The 18,150-nt window shown below is 39.3% G+C and overlaps 1 protein-coding gene across 8 annotated transcripts in view; it reads right to left on the reverse strand.

The window, feature by feature from the left end:
* Positions 1-18,150, reverse strand: part of USP34 (ubiquitin specific peptidase 34) — a 246,396-nt gene that overhangs the window by 226,719 nt on the left and 1,527 nt on the right. Inside the window, exon 1 of one of the 8 annotated variants that reach the window (XM_055540386.1) lies at positions 17,305-17,812. The exons of the other annotated variants lie outside the window; for them this stretch is intronic. Coding sequence (XP_055396361.1) covers positions 17,305-17,413 — 109 coding nt within the window. The 5' untranslated portion in view covers positions 17,414-17,812. Of the gene's footprint in view, positions 1-17,304; positions 17,813-18,150 lie in introns of those variants that run through there. 8 annotated transcript variants of the gene reach the window in all.

Raw genomic sequence — 18,150 nt, forward strand, 5'->3', positions numbered from 1 at the left:
GACATGGAACAACAGACTGGTTCCAATAGGAAAAGGAGTACATCAAGGCTGTATATTATTACCCTGCTTATTTAACTTCTATGCAGAGTACATCATGAGAAATGCTGGGCTGGAAGAAACACAAACTGGAATCAAGATGGCCGGGAGAAATATCAATAACCTCAGATATGCAGATGACACCACCCTTATGGCAGAAAGTGAAGAGGAACTCAAAAGGCTCTTGATGAAAGTGAAAGTGGAGAGTGAAAAAGTTGGCTTAAAGCTCAACATTCAGAAAACAAAGATCATGGCATCCGGTCCCATCACTTCATGGGAAATAGATGGGGAAACAGTGGAAACAGTGTCAGACTTTATTTTTCTGAGCTCCAAAATCACTGCAGATGGTGACTGCAGCCATGAAATTAAAAGACGCTTACTCTTTGGAAGGAAAGTTATGACCAACCTAGATAGCATATTCAAAAGCAGAGACATTACTTTGCCAACAAAGGTCCATCTAGTCAAGGCTATGGTTTTTCCTGTGGTCATGTATGGATGTGAGAGTTGGACTGTGAAGAAGGCTGAGCACTGAAGAATTGATGCTTTTGAACTGTGGTGTTGGAGAAGACTCTTGAGAGTCCCTTGGACTGCAAGGAAATCCAACCAGTCCATTCTGAAGGAGATCAGCCCTGGGATTTCTTTGGAGGGAATGATGCTGAAGCTGAAACTCCAGTACTTTGGCCACCTCATGCGAAGAGTTGACTCATTGGAAAAGACTCTGATGCTGGGAGGGATTGGGGGCAGGAGGAGAAGGCGATGACAGAGAATGAGATGGCTAGATGGTATCACTGACTTGATGGACGTGAGTCTGAGTGAACTCCAGGAGTTGGTGATGGACAGGGAGGCCTGGTGTGCTGCGATTCATGGGGTCGCGAAGAGTCGGGACACAACTGAGCGACTGAACTGAACTGAACACTTTTCCTCTCACACCATTGTTTTTTGTATATTTCTTACAAACTGGCAGTATGTAACCGTTGAAATGCATTATCTTATTTAATGTTCACAAAGCCCTGCATTTTAGGTGTTATCACCCTCATTTCAAGTAAATAATAAGACACTAAGAGATTAAGGAACTTAAACAAAGCCAGAGACCTAATACATGACAAACAGTACTTGAACTCAGGTCTGTCATAGAGCTCACTCAACTATCATACTGCCTCAACTGTGTTGTTCTCTAATCTTCCTTAAGGGTAGATACATGCTGCTGCTAAGTGCTGCTAAGTCGATCAGTCGTGTCCGACTATGTGCGACCCCACAGACAGCAGCCCACCAGGCTCCCCCGTCCCTAGGATTCTCCAGGAAAGAACACTGGAGTGGGTTGCCATTTCTTTCTCCAATGCATGAAAGTGAAAAGTGAAAGGGAAGATACATATCTAAATGTGTTTCTATATCTACCACAGTATCCTTCAAGCTAGGCTTAGACAGTACGTGAACCGAGAACTTTCAGATGTACAAGCTGGATTTAGAAAAGGCAGAGGAACCAGAAATCAAATTATCAACATCTGCTGGATCACAGAAAATGCAAGGAAATTCCCCCATAAACAATCTATTTCTGCTTCATTGACAAGGCTAAAGCCTTTGACTGTGTGGATCACAATGAACTGTGGAAAATTCTTAAGGAGATACGAATATCAGGCTACTTAACCTGTCTCCTGAGAAACCTCTATGCAGGACAAGAAGAAATTGTTAAAACCAGACACAGAATAACTGACTGGTTCAAAATTGGGAAAGGAGTATATGCCAAGGTTGTATATTGTCACCCTGCTAATAACTTATATGCAGAGTACATTGTGAGAAATGCCAGGCTGGATGAATCATAAGCTGGAATCAAGATTGCCAGAGAAATATCAGCAACCTCAGATATGCAGATGGTATCACTCTAATGGCAGAAGGTGAAGCGAAACTAAAAAGTGCCTCTTGACGAGGGTGAAAGAGAGACTAAAAAAGCTGGCTTAAAACTCAACATTCAAAAAAACTTAAGATCATGGCATCTGGACCCATCACTTCATGGCAAACAGATGGGGGAAAAGTGGCAACAGTGACAGATTTTATTTTCTTAGGCTCCAAAATCACTGCAGACAGTGACCAGAGCCTCGAAATTTAAAAAGCTATGACAAACCTAGACAGTGTATTAAAAAGCAGAGACATTACTTTGCCAAAAAAGGCCCATCTGGTCAAAGCTATGATTTTTCCAGTAGTCATGTTTGGATGTGAGAGCTGAACCCATAAGGAAGGCTAAGTGCCGAAGAATTGATGCTTTTAAACTGTGGTGCTGGAGAAGACTCTTGAGGGTCTCTTGGACAGCAAGGTGAGCAAACCAGTCAATATTAAAGGAAATTAACTGTGAATTTTCATTGGAAGGAATGATGCTGAAGCTGAAGCTCTAAAACACTGGCCGCCTGATTCAAAGAGCCAACTCACAAGACAAAACCCTGATGCTGGGAAATATCGAGAGCAAGAGGAGAAGGGGGCGGCAGAGGATGAGATGGTTGGTTAGATAGCCATCAGTGACTCACAGTGGACAAGGGTGTGAGCAAACTCCAGATGACAGAAGGACAGGGAAGCTTGGCGTTCTAAAGTTCACTGGGTCACAAATAGTCAGACATGACTTAGTGACAGAACAACAGAGCCCAGCAAATGCTTTACAAACGTTAAATATTCAATATATGTTATATATTGAAAAAAGTAGTTAAATATAGAGATAAAATCAAGTCAGTAAACAGAATATTAAGAAATGATTTTAAGTCTTCCAACCTGAACCCAGCAGAATGACTCCCACAAAGATGGGTGACGAGAATAAGACCATTCAACCATTCTGGTTAGTGATGAGAAAATATACCATCAACATTCATGAGTGCATCCATAGAGTGAGCATCAAGAAGTGTGCCCCTCAGGCACTGAAAGAGATCCAGAAATTTGCCATTTAAGGAGACAGAATGTCCAGATGTGCCCATTGACACTGGGCTCAACAAAGCATTAAGGGCTAAAGGAGTAAGAACTGTCCCATACTGTATCTGTGTGTGGTTATCCAGAAAACACAATGAGGATGAAGATTCCATAAACAAACTAAATACACTGGTTACTCAGGTAATTGTCATCATTTCCAAAACTTTATAGTCAATGTAGATGAGACTTAACCACTGATTGTCAAATAAAATTATAAAACTTTCAGAAGTTAAAAAAGCAGAGTCTTCAGTATAGTACAGTGTACTAGGTATCTATGTCCTTGCTGTCCCAAAACAATTTCACCTTCTGTATAATCACAACATGCCAAATTTCTTTGGGGGAAACACCTTTTTTAAATCTATGAGGTTTGCTGGGATCAGCTTCAGGAATGGGTCATCAGTTTAAGTCAACCAAAATCTATCCTCTCTGAACTCTAGAAATAAGGCCAATGATCTATGAAGCACCATCTGCTAGCAAGGTTTTGGAAAAAGTAGCTTCTTTGTTCTTGTACAGTAGGTTTCAGAAAGCATTCTGTTTTGCTTTGCATAGTATAAATATGTGGCTTCCAGTGTGGTATGAAGATGGTGTGCAGTAGTCATTTCTGCTACTATGAGAAATGCCAAACCAAGGAAGCACAGCAAAGCAAACCACAGAGAAATAAGAGTCTTTGTAATATTATATGGATCTTAGATTAAAAGTAGACCACACCAGGAAAAAAGGAAACTCTCCTTCATTGTTGAAATGTAAATTGGTGCAGCCACTATGGGTAACAGTATAGAGGTTCCTCAAAAAACTAAAAATAAAACTGCCAAATGATCCAGCAATCCCACTTTAGGGCACATATCTGGACAAAACTATAAAAAGATACATGTACCCCTATGTTCATAGCAGCACTATTCACAATATCAAGACATGCTGCTGCTGCTGCTAAGTCGCTTCAGTCGTGTCCGACTCTGTGCGACCCCATAGACGGCAGCCCAACAGGCTCCCCTGTCCCTGGGATTCTCCAGGCAAGAACACTGGAGTGGGTTGCCATTTCCTTCTTCAGTTCATGAAAGTGAGAAGAGAAAGTGAAGTCGCTCAGTCATGTCCGACTCTTAGCGACCCATGGACTGCAGCCTACCAGGCTCCCCTGTCCATGGGATTTTCCAGGCAAGAGTACTGGAGTGGGGTGCCATTGACTTCTCCATCATTAAACATTGTAAATAATCACTGACAGATGAATGGATAAAGATGATGTGGCATATATAGACAATGATCTACTACTCAGCTATAAAAAAGAATGAAATAATGCCATTTGCAGCAAAATGGGTGGACACAGAGATTATCATCCTAAGTCAAGTAAGTTAGAATATATCATTTATATGTGGAATCTAAAATATTACACAAATGAACCTACCTCAGAACAGCAACAGACTCACAGAGAGAACAGACCTGTGGCTGCCAAGGGGAAGGTGAGGTGAGGGAAGGATGCAATGGGATTTTGGGGTTAGCAGACACAAACTATTACAGGTAGAATGGATGAACAGCAAGGTCCTACTGTATAGCACAGGGAACTATATTCAATATCCTGTGACAAACCGTAATGGAGAGAAAATATAAAAAAGAATGTATATACATACATAACTGAATCACTTCACTGTACAGCAGAAATTAACACAACACTGTTTAAGTTAAAAAACAAAATCAAACAAAGAGTAGACCACACCAGAACACAGCACACACCTTGACTGGCTTTTAAAAATTCCTTTTTCTTTCTGCTAAATAGGGTTTTCTTCCTGGTCCATGCAGAGACCTAACTTGGCTTCAGAAACTAATTCCCAATCTTAGACTTTTATTCCATAGGTGCTAAAATCAAGGAATATGGAGGGTGGCAGGGAACAGACAAAATGAAAATTTCTTTTTTTTAATCAATGAAGTACCTTTTAATGAAGCTGGGGTACAAAACAGGACATCATACAAGGATTGACAGTACTTTGAAATATCCCCCAAAACTGAGAAAACAGGAAAAACCACCACATCCAGCCTACCCTCATCTTCCAGTAACCACCTACAGTGATCGTAAGATTTTTCAAATATTTTAACAGATACGGATCGATCCCAGTATGTGTAGGCACTGCGAAACTTGGTTAATTTAAGACAGTCGCAATCATAGAACGTGCAACCCTACGTAATAAAGACACTGAAGAGAATTTCCTGGCAATCCCAACGGTTAGGATTCTGCACTTTCACTGCAGAGGGCGCAGGCCTGATCCCCATAGGGAACTAAGATTCTGGAAGCCAGGCAGAGCAGCCAAAAATAAAAAATAAAAAGACATTACGCAAGTAAATAAAAGTAATGGGAAATAGATGGGCAAACAGTGGCAGACTTTACTTTGGGGCTCCAAAATCACTGCAGATGGTGACTGCGGCCATGAAATAAAAAGACGCTTACTCCTTGGAAGGAAAGTTATGACCAACCTAGATGGCATATTCAAAAGCAGAGACATTACTTTGCCAACAAAGGTCCGTCTAGTCAAGCCTATGGTTTTTCCAGTGGTCATGTATGGATGTGAGAGTTGGACTGTGAAGAAAGCTGAGCACCAAAGAATTGATGCTTTTGAACTGTGGTGTTGGAGAAGACTCTTGAGAGTCCCTTGGACTGCAAGGAGATCCAACCAGTCCATTCTGAAGGAGATCAGCCCTGGGTGTTCTTTGGAAGGACTGATGCTAAAGCTGAAACTCCAGTACTTTGGCCACCTCATGCGAAGAGTTGACTCATTGGAAAAGACTCTGATGCTGGAAGGGATTGGGGGCAGGAGGAAAACGGGACGACAGAGGATGAGATGGCTGGATGGCATCACCGACTCAATGGACGTGAGTCTGAGCGAACTCCGGGAGGTGGTGATGGACAGGGAGGCCTGGCGTGCTGCAATTCATGGGGTCGCAAAGGGTCGGACACAATTGAGCGACTGAACTGAACTGAAAGGATGAGTTCATCCTTAACTTTTCTTGAAACCTTGCCTAATCCACTTTAGTCACAATTAATCTGCCTGTGAGTTTCCCAGGTGGACCAGTAGTAAAGAATCCCCCTGCCAAAGCAGAAAAGACACAGGTTCGACCCCTGGGTTGGAAAGATCCCCTGGAGAAAGAAATGGTGACCCACTCCAGTATTCCTGCTGGAAAATTCCAAGAACAGAGAAGCCTAGCAGACTACAGTCCATGGAGTCGAAAAAAGTCAGACACGACTGAACACACACATGCACAATCTCTATGGTTCCTCTAAGAAGTTTTCAAGGGCTTCCCTGGTGGCTCAGAGGGTAAAGCGTCTGCCTGCAATGCGGGAGACCCAGTTCAGTCCCTGGGTCAGGGAGATCCCCTGGAGAAGGAAATGGCAACCCACTCCAGTATCCTTGCCTGGAGAAGCCCACGGACAGAGGAGCCTGGTGGACCACAGTCCATGGGGTTGCAAAGAGTAGGACACGACTGAGCAACTTCACTTCACTTCCAACTCCCACAGTCAAGTTCCTCTTTTAAAGAAAAACAATATGATTAGAGAAAGGTATACCGAGTAAGAATAAAAACTAAATTCTAGTCCTAGCTCTGCTACTTATTAGCTGTGTAATCTTGGCCAAATCATTCTATTTCTCCTGATTTTTATGAGGTGCCATGAAGATGTCATCACCAACTCGATGGACGTGAGTTTGAGTGAACTCCAGGAGTTGCTGGACAGGGAGGCCTGGCATGCTGTGATTCATGAGGTTGCAAAGAGTCAGACACGACTGAGCGACTGAACTGAACTGAACTAATGAAGATATGTGAAATTACACAATATTCAAATAGCTTCACAAGTAGATTGTCATTGTGTTGTATACAACTCAACACAACCTATTCCAACTCATAAGCACTGCACTACCCATTATACTTGGAGTTTGAGCACCAATATTGTTAATAGTTTTCAGGCTTATTTATAAAGCAGCTACTATCCCCCTTTCTCCTCCCAAAATCTTAATTTAACTCCAATTTACAAAATAGAACAAAATGAGCTTTTTATTTTGAAACAAAGAAGGAGATTCCAAAGTCACCTTCACTCCACTGAAAAAGGAGCAATGCCACTCCAAGAACAGTTCATAAATCAAGGATCATTACTGAAAATCTTGAAGAAGAAACAAATTAAGGATAAGACCCTATGGCTTGCCACCAATGATGTCTCTCCAAGTCAACTAAAAAAAACAAAAACAAAAAAACCTCATCTTTTTTACAAGGATAGCTTCAGATTCTGTGTGACTTGATATAATCAAAATATGACAGGTTTAACATAAATTACTAGTATCACATAAATTTTTTTTACTATCCATTCACTCTTTAGTGAGTGATTATTTAATAGTGGCAAGTTTCTCTCACAGTTCCCAAAATGAGGAGGTGGTGGGAGGAATAACCAAAGATAATACTTGCCAATTTCTGCTCTTCTTGAAACTTAATAAGCTAAAGGTTAATAATCACACAGAACCATAGCTTTATCTCTTTCACTGAAAGGAATGTACCATTCTTGAAAATTTTTTCTCTTAACACTCTAAGAGAGCTCTCATCATTTCTTACCAATCTAGAGGTTAGATTCCCTCTTAATATATGATTTATCCCTACTGTTAGGGGATTCCTCTTAGAAGGGAAAATGGAAACAAAGTATTAGAGTAAAAGAATATTCTGCTGACCACCACCCTCTATTATACCACTCTACCAAGCAGTGGGTCCACTGTCCCCTTATTTATCTTACTTTGAACACAAAACAAAACCTCTACTGTCTTAAGTATTTTCTTAAGTTTCAATTTATTCTGAGCTAGTGCTCTTACTCGGAGAAGGCAATGGGAACCCACTCCCGTGCTCTTGCCTGGAGAATCCCATGGACGGAGGAGCCTGGTAGTCTGCAGTCCATGGGGTCGCTAAGAGTCGGACACGACTGAGCGACTTCACTTTCACTTTTCACTTTCATCCACTGGAGAAGAAAATGGCAACCCACTCCAGTGTTCTTGCCTGGAGAATCCCAGGGATGGCGGAGCCTGGTGGGCTGTGCCGTCTATGGGGTCGCACAGAGTCGGACACGACTGAAGCGACTTAGCAGCAGCAGTGCTCTTACTACTAGGCTCTTAAACTCCTACATTCATCACTGGTTACTGAGCCTTTCTCAATAATCAGAATAAAGTTCACAAGTCTAGAAGCAAAGTTACCCAGAGTAAAAAGTCCCTTCCAATTTTGTCTTGTGGTGATTTAGAACCAATACACTGCTAAAACAGCCCACAAACCGCAGAGTCAGAATAAACACTTCAAAGACTATGAAGCCTTTACACTCATGAGCTCTAACACTGTAAGGATAATTTTTAAAGTTTTATCTAAATAAATATTTTTAAACAATAAAGTTTCATCATATTGCCAGATTTCCTTCCAGATATGCTCTATGAGCTACTCACCAATCTGATTTGAGAGACTCCATTTAAGGTGATAATTAGACAATTCCAAAGTCATGTAACAACCCAAATGCCCATCAAGAGAGAACTGGTTAAGTTAGTGTATGATCAAACAATGGAATACTACACTAAAGCCATAAAAAAGGACAATGTAAGTACATATGAACACCAAAGGAACTCCTTAGTATCAATAAAAGTAAAAGAGTAACATATAATTAGTTTGTCTACATAAAACAGTGTATCTGACAAAAGAGAAAAAGAATGACTTAAGAGATGTTTACTAAAACATGATTTCTTACATGAAAGCAGAGTTTCAGGTTATCCTAATTTTCTTCTTTATATTCTGCACTATTTGGGTTTTTTCTAAAAAGCAGGTATCCTTTTTAGAAAGAAAAGCAACAAAGCTACTTTCATTTTCTTCAAAGACTAAGCAGGCTGGTAGAAAGATAAGTAAGTAACAATACGGGTTCCTAAATGTTTTCCTGCCACCAAACACTACAGATGACACTTTGCTCAACATGTTCCAAGAAAATAAACCAGACTATAATGAAGCACTCACAGGTAAAGATTATACCTCATCTCCAATATTGGAGAGCTCATCATGTGGCAATACTGGCATCAAAACTCTTTTGGTTGTACATTAACTCAAATGGTATGTACAGAGGAGACAGCTAAAAGGGAGCTCTGGCTTCAGTATTAGAAAGGCACATCTGGGGAAGGGGTGGCAGGAACGGGGGCTTCGCTGGTGGTACAGTGGCTAAGACACCATGCTCCCAATACAGGGGCTCCAGATTCAATCCGTGGTTGGGGAACTAGAGCCTACATGCCACAACTAAAGATCCCACGTGCCAAAGCTAAGACCCAGCATAGCCAAAAAAAAGAAAAAAAAAATATATATATATATAGTTAAACTATTCCAAATCCTGAAAGATGATGCTGTGAAAGTGCTGCATTCAATATGCCAGCAAATTTGGAAAACTCAGCAGTGGCCACAGGACTGGAAAAGGTCAGTTTGCATTTCAATCCCAAAGAAAGGCAATGCCAAAGAATGCTCAAACTACCACAGAATTGCACTCATCTCACACGCTAGTAAGTAATGCTCGAAATTCTCCAAGCCAGGCTTCAGCAATATGTGAACCGTGAACTTCCTGATGTTCAAGCTGGTTTTAGAAAAGGCAGAGGAACCAGAGATCAAATTGCCAACATCCGCTGGATCATGGAAAAAGAAGAGAGTTCCAGAAAAACATCTATTTCTGCTTTATTGACTATGCCCAAGCCTTTGACTGTGTGGATCACAATAAACTGTGGAAAATTCTGAAAGAGATGGGAACACCAGACCACCTGACCTGCCTCTTGAGAAATCTGTATGCAGGTCAGGAAGCAACAGTTAGAAATGGACATGGAACAACAGACTGGTTCCAATAGGAAAAGGAGTACATCAAGGCTGTATATTATTACCCTGCTTATTTAACTTCTATGCAGAGTACATCATGAGAAACACTGGACTGGAAGAAACACAAGCTGGAATCAAGATTGCTGGGAGAAATATCAATAACCTCAGATATGCAGATGACACCACCCTTATGGCAGAAAGGGAAGAGGAACTCAAAAGCCTCTTGATGAAAGTGAAAGTGGAGAGTGAAAAAGTTGGCTTAAAGCTCAACATTCAGAAAACGAAGATCATGGCATCCGGTTCCATCAGTTCATGGGAAATAGATGGGGAAACAGTGGAAACAGTGTCAGACTTTATTTTTCTGGGCTCCAAAATCACTGCAGATGGTGACTGCAGCCACGAAATTAAAAGACGCTTACTCCTTGGAAGGAAAGTTATGACCAATCTAGATAGCATATTCAAAAGCAGAGACATTACTTTGCCAACAAAGGTCCATCTACTCAAGGCTATGGTTTTTCCTGTGGTCATGTATGGATGTGAGAGTTGGACTGTGTAGAAGGCTGAGCGCCGAAGAATTGATGCTTTTGAACTGTGGTGTTGGAGAAGACTCTTGAGAGTCCCTTGGACTGCAAGGAGATCCAACCAGTCCATTCTGAAGGAGATCAGCCCTGGGATTTCTTTGGAGGGAATGATGCTGAAGCTGAAACTCCAGTACTTTGGCCACCTCATGCGAAGAGTTGACTCATTGGAAAAGACTCTGATGCTGGGAGGGATTGGGGGCAGGAGGAGAAGGGGATGACAGAGAATGAGATGGCTGGATGGCATCACTGACTCGATGGACGTGAGTCTGAGTGAACTCCCGGAGTTGGTGATGGACAGGGAGGCCTGGCATGCTGTGGTTCATGGGGTCGTGAAGAGTCGGACACGACTGAGCGACTGAACTGATCTGATCTGATGTATGTGTAAATATATATATGTATATATGTGTGTGTATATATGTATATAAAGGAAGAAAGCCATCAGGATATTAACTTCTGTCTCTTTATAGAGCTTCCATGTCAACTGTTTTCACAATTTGCCCCAATTCTCTTCTGTAAATAGCTGCCTCCACTTGCTCAATGTTGCTGCTCCTTCACGTGAGGTAGCCAAAGCACTAATTCTAGTTTGGCTACTCACAGCTACCTGGTTCTTTAATTCAAACATTCTGACAGGAAATATCTGATTCATGGACACTAGTCCCACCAATCCACCAGGTCGGGAGTCTATCTGAAATCCAATCAGCGATGGCCAAAGAGAAGGGCCTTTCAGGGGATGTAAGCTAGATAAAGTCTCTCTATAGAAGAGGTTATAGCCAGGACAAGAAAAAGCTGTCTCTACCAGTTTAAAAAAAATAAGCGCAAGAGGAGGCCAGGTGTAAACTACATCAAATCCCAATTAACTGAGTAACCTACATTTGGAGACTTTTTAATTTCTATAGAATTTTAAAGAAAAATAACATTAATAAGTGTTAATCACATTAAAGTTAAAAGTCCAATTATTTTCCTAGTATATAAAGTTTTAAATAAATGTAATTTAGTACATGTTCAACCCAGATTCAAATCTCACCATCTATGTAGAAAAAAATATATAGTCTTTTTGCATTACCTATTAATTTAGAATGTAGCAGCTTGGTGTGGATATTTTGTATAAGTACATAACATATGTGATACAATCTGTATATTTCATCCACAAACTCTCATAATTACATCACTACTCACAAGAGGCCCAAGAACACTCTGGTTTACCTAGGCAATCATATTCTTCAAGAACTTTCCATTAACTAAAATGTTCACTAAGCACCTACTCTCTACAGGGCACTATATTATTACTAATATGTATGGTGGTCACTCAGTTATGTCTGACTCTTTGCAACCCCATGGACTGTAGCCCACCAGGCTCCTCTGTCCATGGGATATTCCAGGCAAGAATACTAGAGTGGATTACCATTCCCTACTCCAGAGGATCTACCCAACCCAGGGACTGAACCGAGGTCTCCTGCATTGCAGGCAGATTCTCAACTGTCTGAGACACCAGGGAAGCCCTATTAGTACTAAGAAAAGAAACAAAACATGATCCCTGACTTTAAGGAAGTCAGCATCCAGCAAGGAAGGCTCTTGTTTTTAAAAGAAGGTGGGGGGTGGGCTGTAACTTAAGTACATATTCTACGAAAGGTGTATGTTGTCATTTTAAGAGAGACTGGAAAAGTTTTAAGAAAGCCTCACAGAAAAAAGTGAGAATTGAGGCTAGAAACCTGAGTTTGGGCCAAACTGTGCTGTGATGGAGCTTTCAATGTAACTCAGTGGGTAAAGAATCTGCTTGCAATGAAGGAGACACAGGAGACGTGGGTTCAATCCCTGGGTCAGGAATATCCCCTGGAGGAGGAAACAGCAATCCATTCCAGTATTCTTGCCTGGGAAATCCCATGGACAGAGGAGCCTGGTGGGCTACAAAGGGTGGCAAAGAGTTGGACATGACTGAGGAGCAACTGAGCACATCATTAAAAATAAAGTGAAAAAGCACACAAAAAAGGGGGGGAAGTACATGATAAATTAAATCTAGCGTTGATACACTTAGTAAATGAACAGCTCTTATAATACAAAACATTAAAACCTAAAGAGTAGGAAAAGAACACCACCAACACATTAAATAAGAAATGCAAACAGCCAATAAAAATGAGTGTTTAAAATTGTTTATCACATTTTTTTGCTGAAATATTCAGCAAAAGTGAGAGTGCTTAAGTTGCAAAAACACAACTAAAAGAATAGAAATCAGTATATCCTCTCTGGAAAGCAGTTAGACAATATAAAACAAAGAAGTTTACATTTTTAAAACCACTTCTAAAAGTCTGTATTTTTAACCACTTCTAAGAATCTATTTTTTAAAACCCAGTGATTAAAAGATTTATATGCAAGGATGTTCATTTGCAGCTTTATTTATAATACTGAAGAACTGAAAACAAGAATACCATGAGGAAAAATTAAATTGCATACAAAATAGAACATCATACAGACAAAAAAATGTTTTAAAAAAGTTAAGGGAAATGATCAAACAATCTTAGGTGAAAAAAGCTACTAAATATATACATATATATATATATCTCATTCTCAATTTTAAAACTGCTGGGAACCCCCTGGTGGTCCAGTGGCTGAGGTCCAGTCACTGCTGAGGGCTCTGGTTCAATTCTTGGCAGGGGAATTAAGAGTCCAAAAACCAAGTGGTGCAGTCAGGAAAAAAAAAGTGTAAATATGTACCTAAAAAATATGATGTAAAAATACTTCAAAGCATTACCAGAAATCATCATTGGATAGTAAGATTATGGGTGACTCAAACCTGAATAGTTTGGGGGGGCTTTGGGGAGGAAGGGGACATGCCATGGCATCTTATCTCCCCCACCAGGAAAGTAACCCACAACCCTGCAGTAGAAGCATGGAGCTTAACCACTGGACTGCCAGGGGAAGTCCCTGCAAGCTGCAATCAGGAAAAATAAGAGTAAGTGAAAAAGAGAAAGATAGCAGAGCCCATTTGGCAACAGTCTATCACACCTTGGCCATTACTGAAAAGTTCTACACTTTCTGAAAAAAATAGAAATTCTCATTAATACACATTCAACCTACACATAAACACTTGTAGATATATAGATACTATCATTATTTAACATATTAAAAGATAATTAGCTAGTAATAATCTACTAGTGCTTTGTGATTTGTAAGTTACTTTATAAAGATACATGAGTTGAAACTCTACTATTTTTGAAAAATAATATTTCAAATAGTAACTATTTTAAGAGAATATAATCTTAGCAAGATTTACTGAAATAAAAAATTTAGTAATTTGGTACTATATTGCAGTAAAATCAAATTTCCAATCAATTCAAGTTTTAGAATTAAATGTCTACCAAAAAATGTTACATTACTAATGATTATTTCATGCCTATATACTTATATTTTTAAAACCCTAGAAACGTGAGGTTTATTAAAGAGGTCATTGCTGATAAATATTAAGATATATTAAGACAGACTACCATTCAGCTACATTTACCACCACTTATAAATTCTTTTTACAGTGAGTACAGAATCAAGCCCAAACTTGTGAAAACACTTAAAAATTTAGTAATTTTTTATTTTGCCATCAGTGTACTCATAATGTCTTCCATTTGATAGATCATCATAAAGTTTATACAGCATAGCGTAATTGTAAGAGCATGAGCTTTTAGCCCAACCTGAGATTAAGTCCTCTACAAATCCTGACTCCACCAAATAAAGTCTAGTGACCCTAATCCTTGGTTCTCTTATCTAAAAAGGGGTGATAAGGTACCTACCTCAAAGAACTGATTAAGTTCCCAACACAAATGGCTCAATATTCTTTAAAAATAAAAATGCAAACAGAATTATTCTGCAAATACTGACATCAGAGTATCCTGAGTTCTAGCTTAGATAAGGATACTAAGCAGGTGACAGGTGATCTTCAGCCAATCACTTAGCCTTTTACTCTTTGTGACCCCATGGACTATACAGTCTATGGCATTCTCCAGGCCAGAATTCTGGAGTGGGTAGCCTTTCCCTTCCCCAGGGGATCTTCCCAACCCAGGGATCAAACCCAGGTCTTCCGCATTGAGGGAGGATTCTTTACCAGCTGAGCCACCAGTGAAGCCCAAGAATACTGCAATGAGTAGCCTATCCCTTCTCCAGCAGATCTTTCCATCCCAGGGATCGAACCAGGGTCTCCTGCATTGCAGGTGGATTCTTTACCAACTGAGCTATCAGGGAAGCCCATTAAGAAAATAAAAATGCAAACAATTATTCTGCCAATACTGGTATCAGAGTAGCCCGAGTTCTAACTTAGATAAGACTACTAAGCAGGTGACAGGTGATCTCCAGCCAATCACTTAGTCTTTCTGAGGTTCAACTTTTTCACCTTTAAAACTGAGATACTAGAGTTTCCTGGTAGTCCAGTAGTCAGGACTCCATGCTTTCACTGTAGTGAGCCTTGGTTCCATTCCTGGTCAGGAAACCAAGATCCTGAAAGCCACGTGGCAAGGCCAAAAAAAAAAACCTGAGATACCAATACCTGCTCCTGCCTATCACAAAGGGCAGCTAGCAAAGACAAATGAATTGCCCATTTAAAACATCTGGCAAAGTGTAATTCACTAAACACATACAGAGTAAAATCCACAACAAACAAATGATTCAAAAGATGGCTGTACACTTAAAATCATTTTCACTCTGCTATAGAGAAATTTACTTCACCAAGGCAGTGACTTCAATTAACTAGTTAAGCTAGCTATATGCTAATGGCCCAAAGCATAACTTCTCATCAGCATCCACAAATGTTTTAGATTTAGTAACCTAGTTCAAAAAAGTAGCTATAAAAGCAGCAAATACACAAACTCAACAAGTAAAGGAATATAAACTTAAAATTATTTCCTAAACTGAACGAAACTCCCCAAACGGACAGGAGCAAAATTCACTCAACACATTCCAAACTTTTAAAACATCTTCCTTATTAAAAACAAAGCAATGGAAAGCATATGAAAACTCAAATATGTTAGTATTGTTCAAACTGGTTATTCTAACACTAAAGCCAAATGTTATTTTGAAAACTAATTTCAAATTTCAGGATATCTGTCAAGACTATACTAAAAAAAGAGAATGACGTGGTCCTTATTACCAAGTCCTAAGCCTGGTTCCACAGACATTACTTTAGTGGACCCTTAACCTACAAAATTCTGTCTGTATACTGTCTGTATCCTGTACATATTTCTATGGTGAGAGGTTTAGATTCTCAGCAGAACTAGAGGTGTTACTAATATCAATATTCTCATCAAAAACTGATGACAAAAGGAAACTATTGTATTTTGTCATCTATTTTTAACTACACTACATTTTGTTATTTTTAAAATAAACACTTCACTGCAAGTCCTTAACCTTATCAAAACTCTAAGTATATCAGATGTAAAGCTCTACTATCCACATCATGTCTACCTGTTCACCTAAAACACAAAATTTTTACATCATGCATTTACTAGTGTGTCCAGACAGACTGAAGTTTAATCAGTGTTTGCAAATTTAACAAGAAGCAGAGAGAGAGAGTGAAGTCACTCAGTCGTGTCCGACTCTTTGCAACCCCATCGACTGTAGCCCACCAGGCTTCTCCATCAATTTTCCAGGCATGAGTACTGGAGTGGGTTGCCATTTCCTTCTACAGAGGATCTTCTTGACCCAGGGATTGAACCCAGGTCTCAAGTTTTTAGTTTATTTAAATTCTATCTTCCCAACACACCACCTAAAAAATACACTAATTTTATTTCTCCTTTTGGTTAAACTGTTCAGGGAGTTATAGAGAAAGATAGACACAGTATTTGGGGGCTTTAACTGAATTTCTAATCTAGGATGAATTGATGTTCATCTTTGCACAACTGTATGGTGGATAAAAAAAGAGATTTCATGTACAATTATTGTGAATGAGATTACAAGAAAGACTTAATAATGTACTTTAATCACAACAAGTTTTATCAAGTTCCAACCATCATGCTCCAACCCAGTCTTGGATAAATGTTACTATAATGAGATATAGTTAATACCCTCTGCTCTCAGGAAACTTAAGCATCTTATGTTTGAGGTACAGTAACTAAACAAAGGAAAAATGAAAACAATTGTACAACAACCAAGAGGGAGGAACGGGGGAAGCAACGTGTCAAAGCCTGGTATACCAACAGATGAAATTGCTGAAGTAATTTTTTTTTTTTTTTAAGGAAGCTTCTTTGTCAGATTAGTGTTTAAAAGTCAAATTCTTAGACTGAAGTTTTAGAGGGCCTGCACTGCCAGGTTTTGTGAAACTGGCTCAACTAACCATATTTAATTAAAGGTAACAAAAGCCAAGTTTCTAACTCTCCATAGATCAACTGCATTTTTGAGTGCTAAATTCTAAGGGTTTCCCTAAGTGCTAAATTCTAGGGGTTCTTTTATTATGTCTCTTTTCAAAAGATAAGGATTAACAAACTTTAGTTTCTCTAGATAGCATGTCTAAAGTTTTTAATTTTTAAACATAACTATTAAAAGCAGGCTCTTACAACAAAATTCTGTAAAGCAATTATCCTTCAATAAAATATTAAAAAAGTAGGTTCTTCTAATATATAAAATAACAAAGCTATCCTTTCCAATTTCAAAACAATCAAGCCATAATCCCACAACTTGCATCTGAGATATATAAAATACAGTTCACTAAAATAAGTACTAAGGACTTAAATTTATCGTATCATAAACCACCTACACCAAAAATAACAGTTTCTTAAAATATATACAAATAACCTCAAAGGTGTACCTGTGGCTAATTCTTGTTGATGTATGAGAGAAAACCACAAAATTCTATAAACCAGTTATCCTTCAATTATAAAATTTATATATATACAAATAATCTTAAAATTCCAAGAAAATTTAGAATGAAACATACTGGAAAGTATAGTTTGAATTTGTGCAAAAGCCTGCTTCCACCTGTCAGGAAGAAAACAGAAGTGAAAGTAAACTAGAACCCTTCCACTTTTATTATGGCCTTTGCTCATTAAACTCAAACACAAACTAGACGATATATTTTATAATCAAGTTGTTTTAAAGAATATTAGAAAGTAAACAGTTTGGCAGGCTTTCGAAATACCACACACAAAATACAAATCTAAAATCCACAAATGCCGTTCGTAAATGAACATTTTCTCAACCTTCAACTTTTTGTAAATTAATCTTTTATCTAATTCACCTCGCCCAACTAGGCCTTGGGGCCCAGAAATAGTTAACTTGCAACATGCCTTGCTTCTTTAAGCTAAGATACCATCTTACAAGAGTCTGGAGTAAAATAAATTAAAGGAATCTAACTAGAAAACAGCAATGCACGCTTTGTAATAATCAAAAGTATACGAAATAAGGCCTTTCATTCCAGGAGACAGGCCATGACTATCCCGGGATGGTATCTGTACTACAGTGCTCTCCTTGATATAAGAGAATTGATCATTAAAACGACGATTGGTACACTAAGAGACATCATTAACTAATTTTTTTAAAAAATAGATATAAGGGTTCCAATTATCACTATCACAGCTCATTTTCAGCTATTTAAGGACAGGCAGAAAGGTTTAATACACCTACACACCCCCAAGGGAGGGGAAAACCATCAACCACCTCCCAGGGACTTTAATGAAAATTAGCAGGTAAGAGGCCTCGGCCGCACGCTGAAAACCAAAGAGGGCGGCCGGAGGGTCGAAGCGTTCAGACTGCAGAGGAGAGACTGGTACTCGGACCCCACCTC

This window comes from Bubalus kerabau, chromosome 11 (genome assembly GCF_029407905.1).
Source record: "Bubalus kerabau isolate K-KA32 ecotype Philippines breed swamp buffalo chromosome 11, PCC_UOA_SB_1v2, whole genome shotgun sequence".
Lineage (NCBI taxonomy): Eukaryota > Metazoa > Chordata > Mammalia > Artiodactyla > Bovidae > Bubalus > Bubalus kerabau.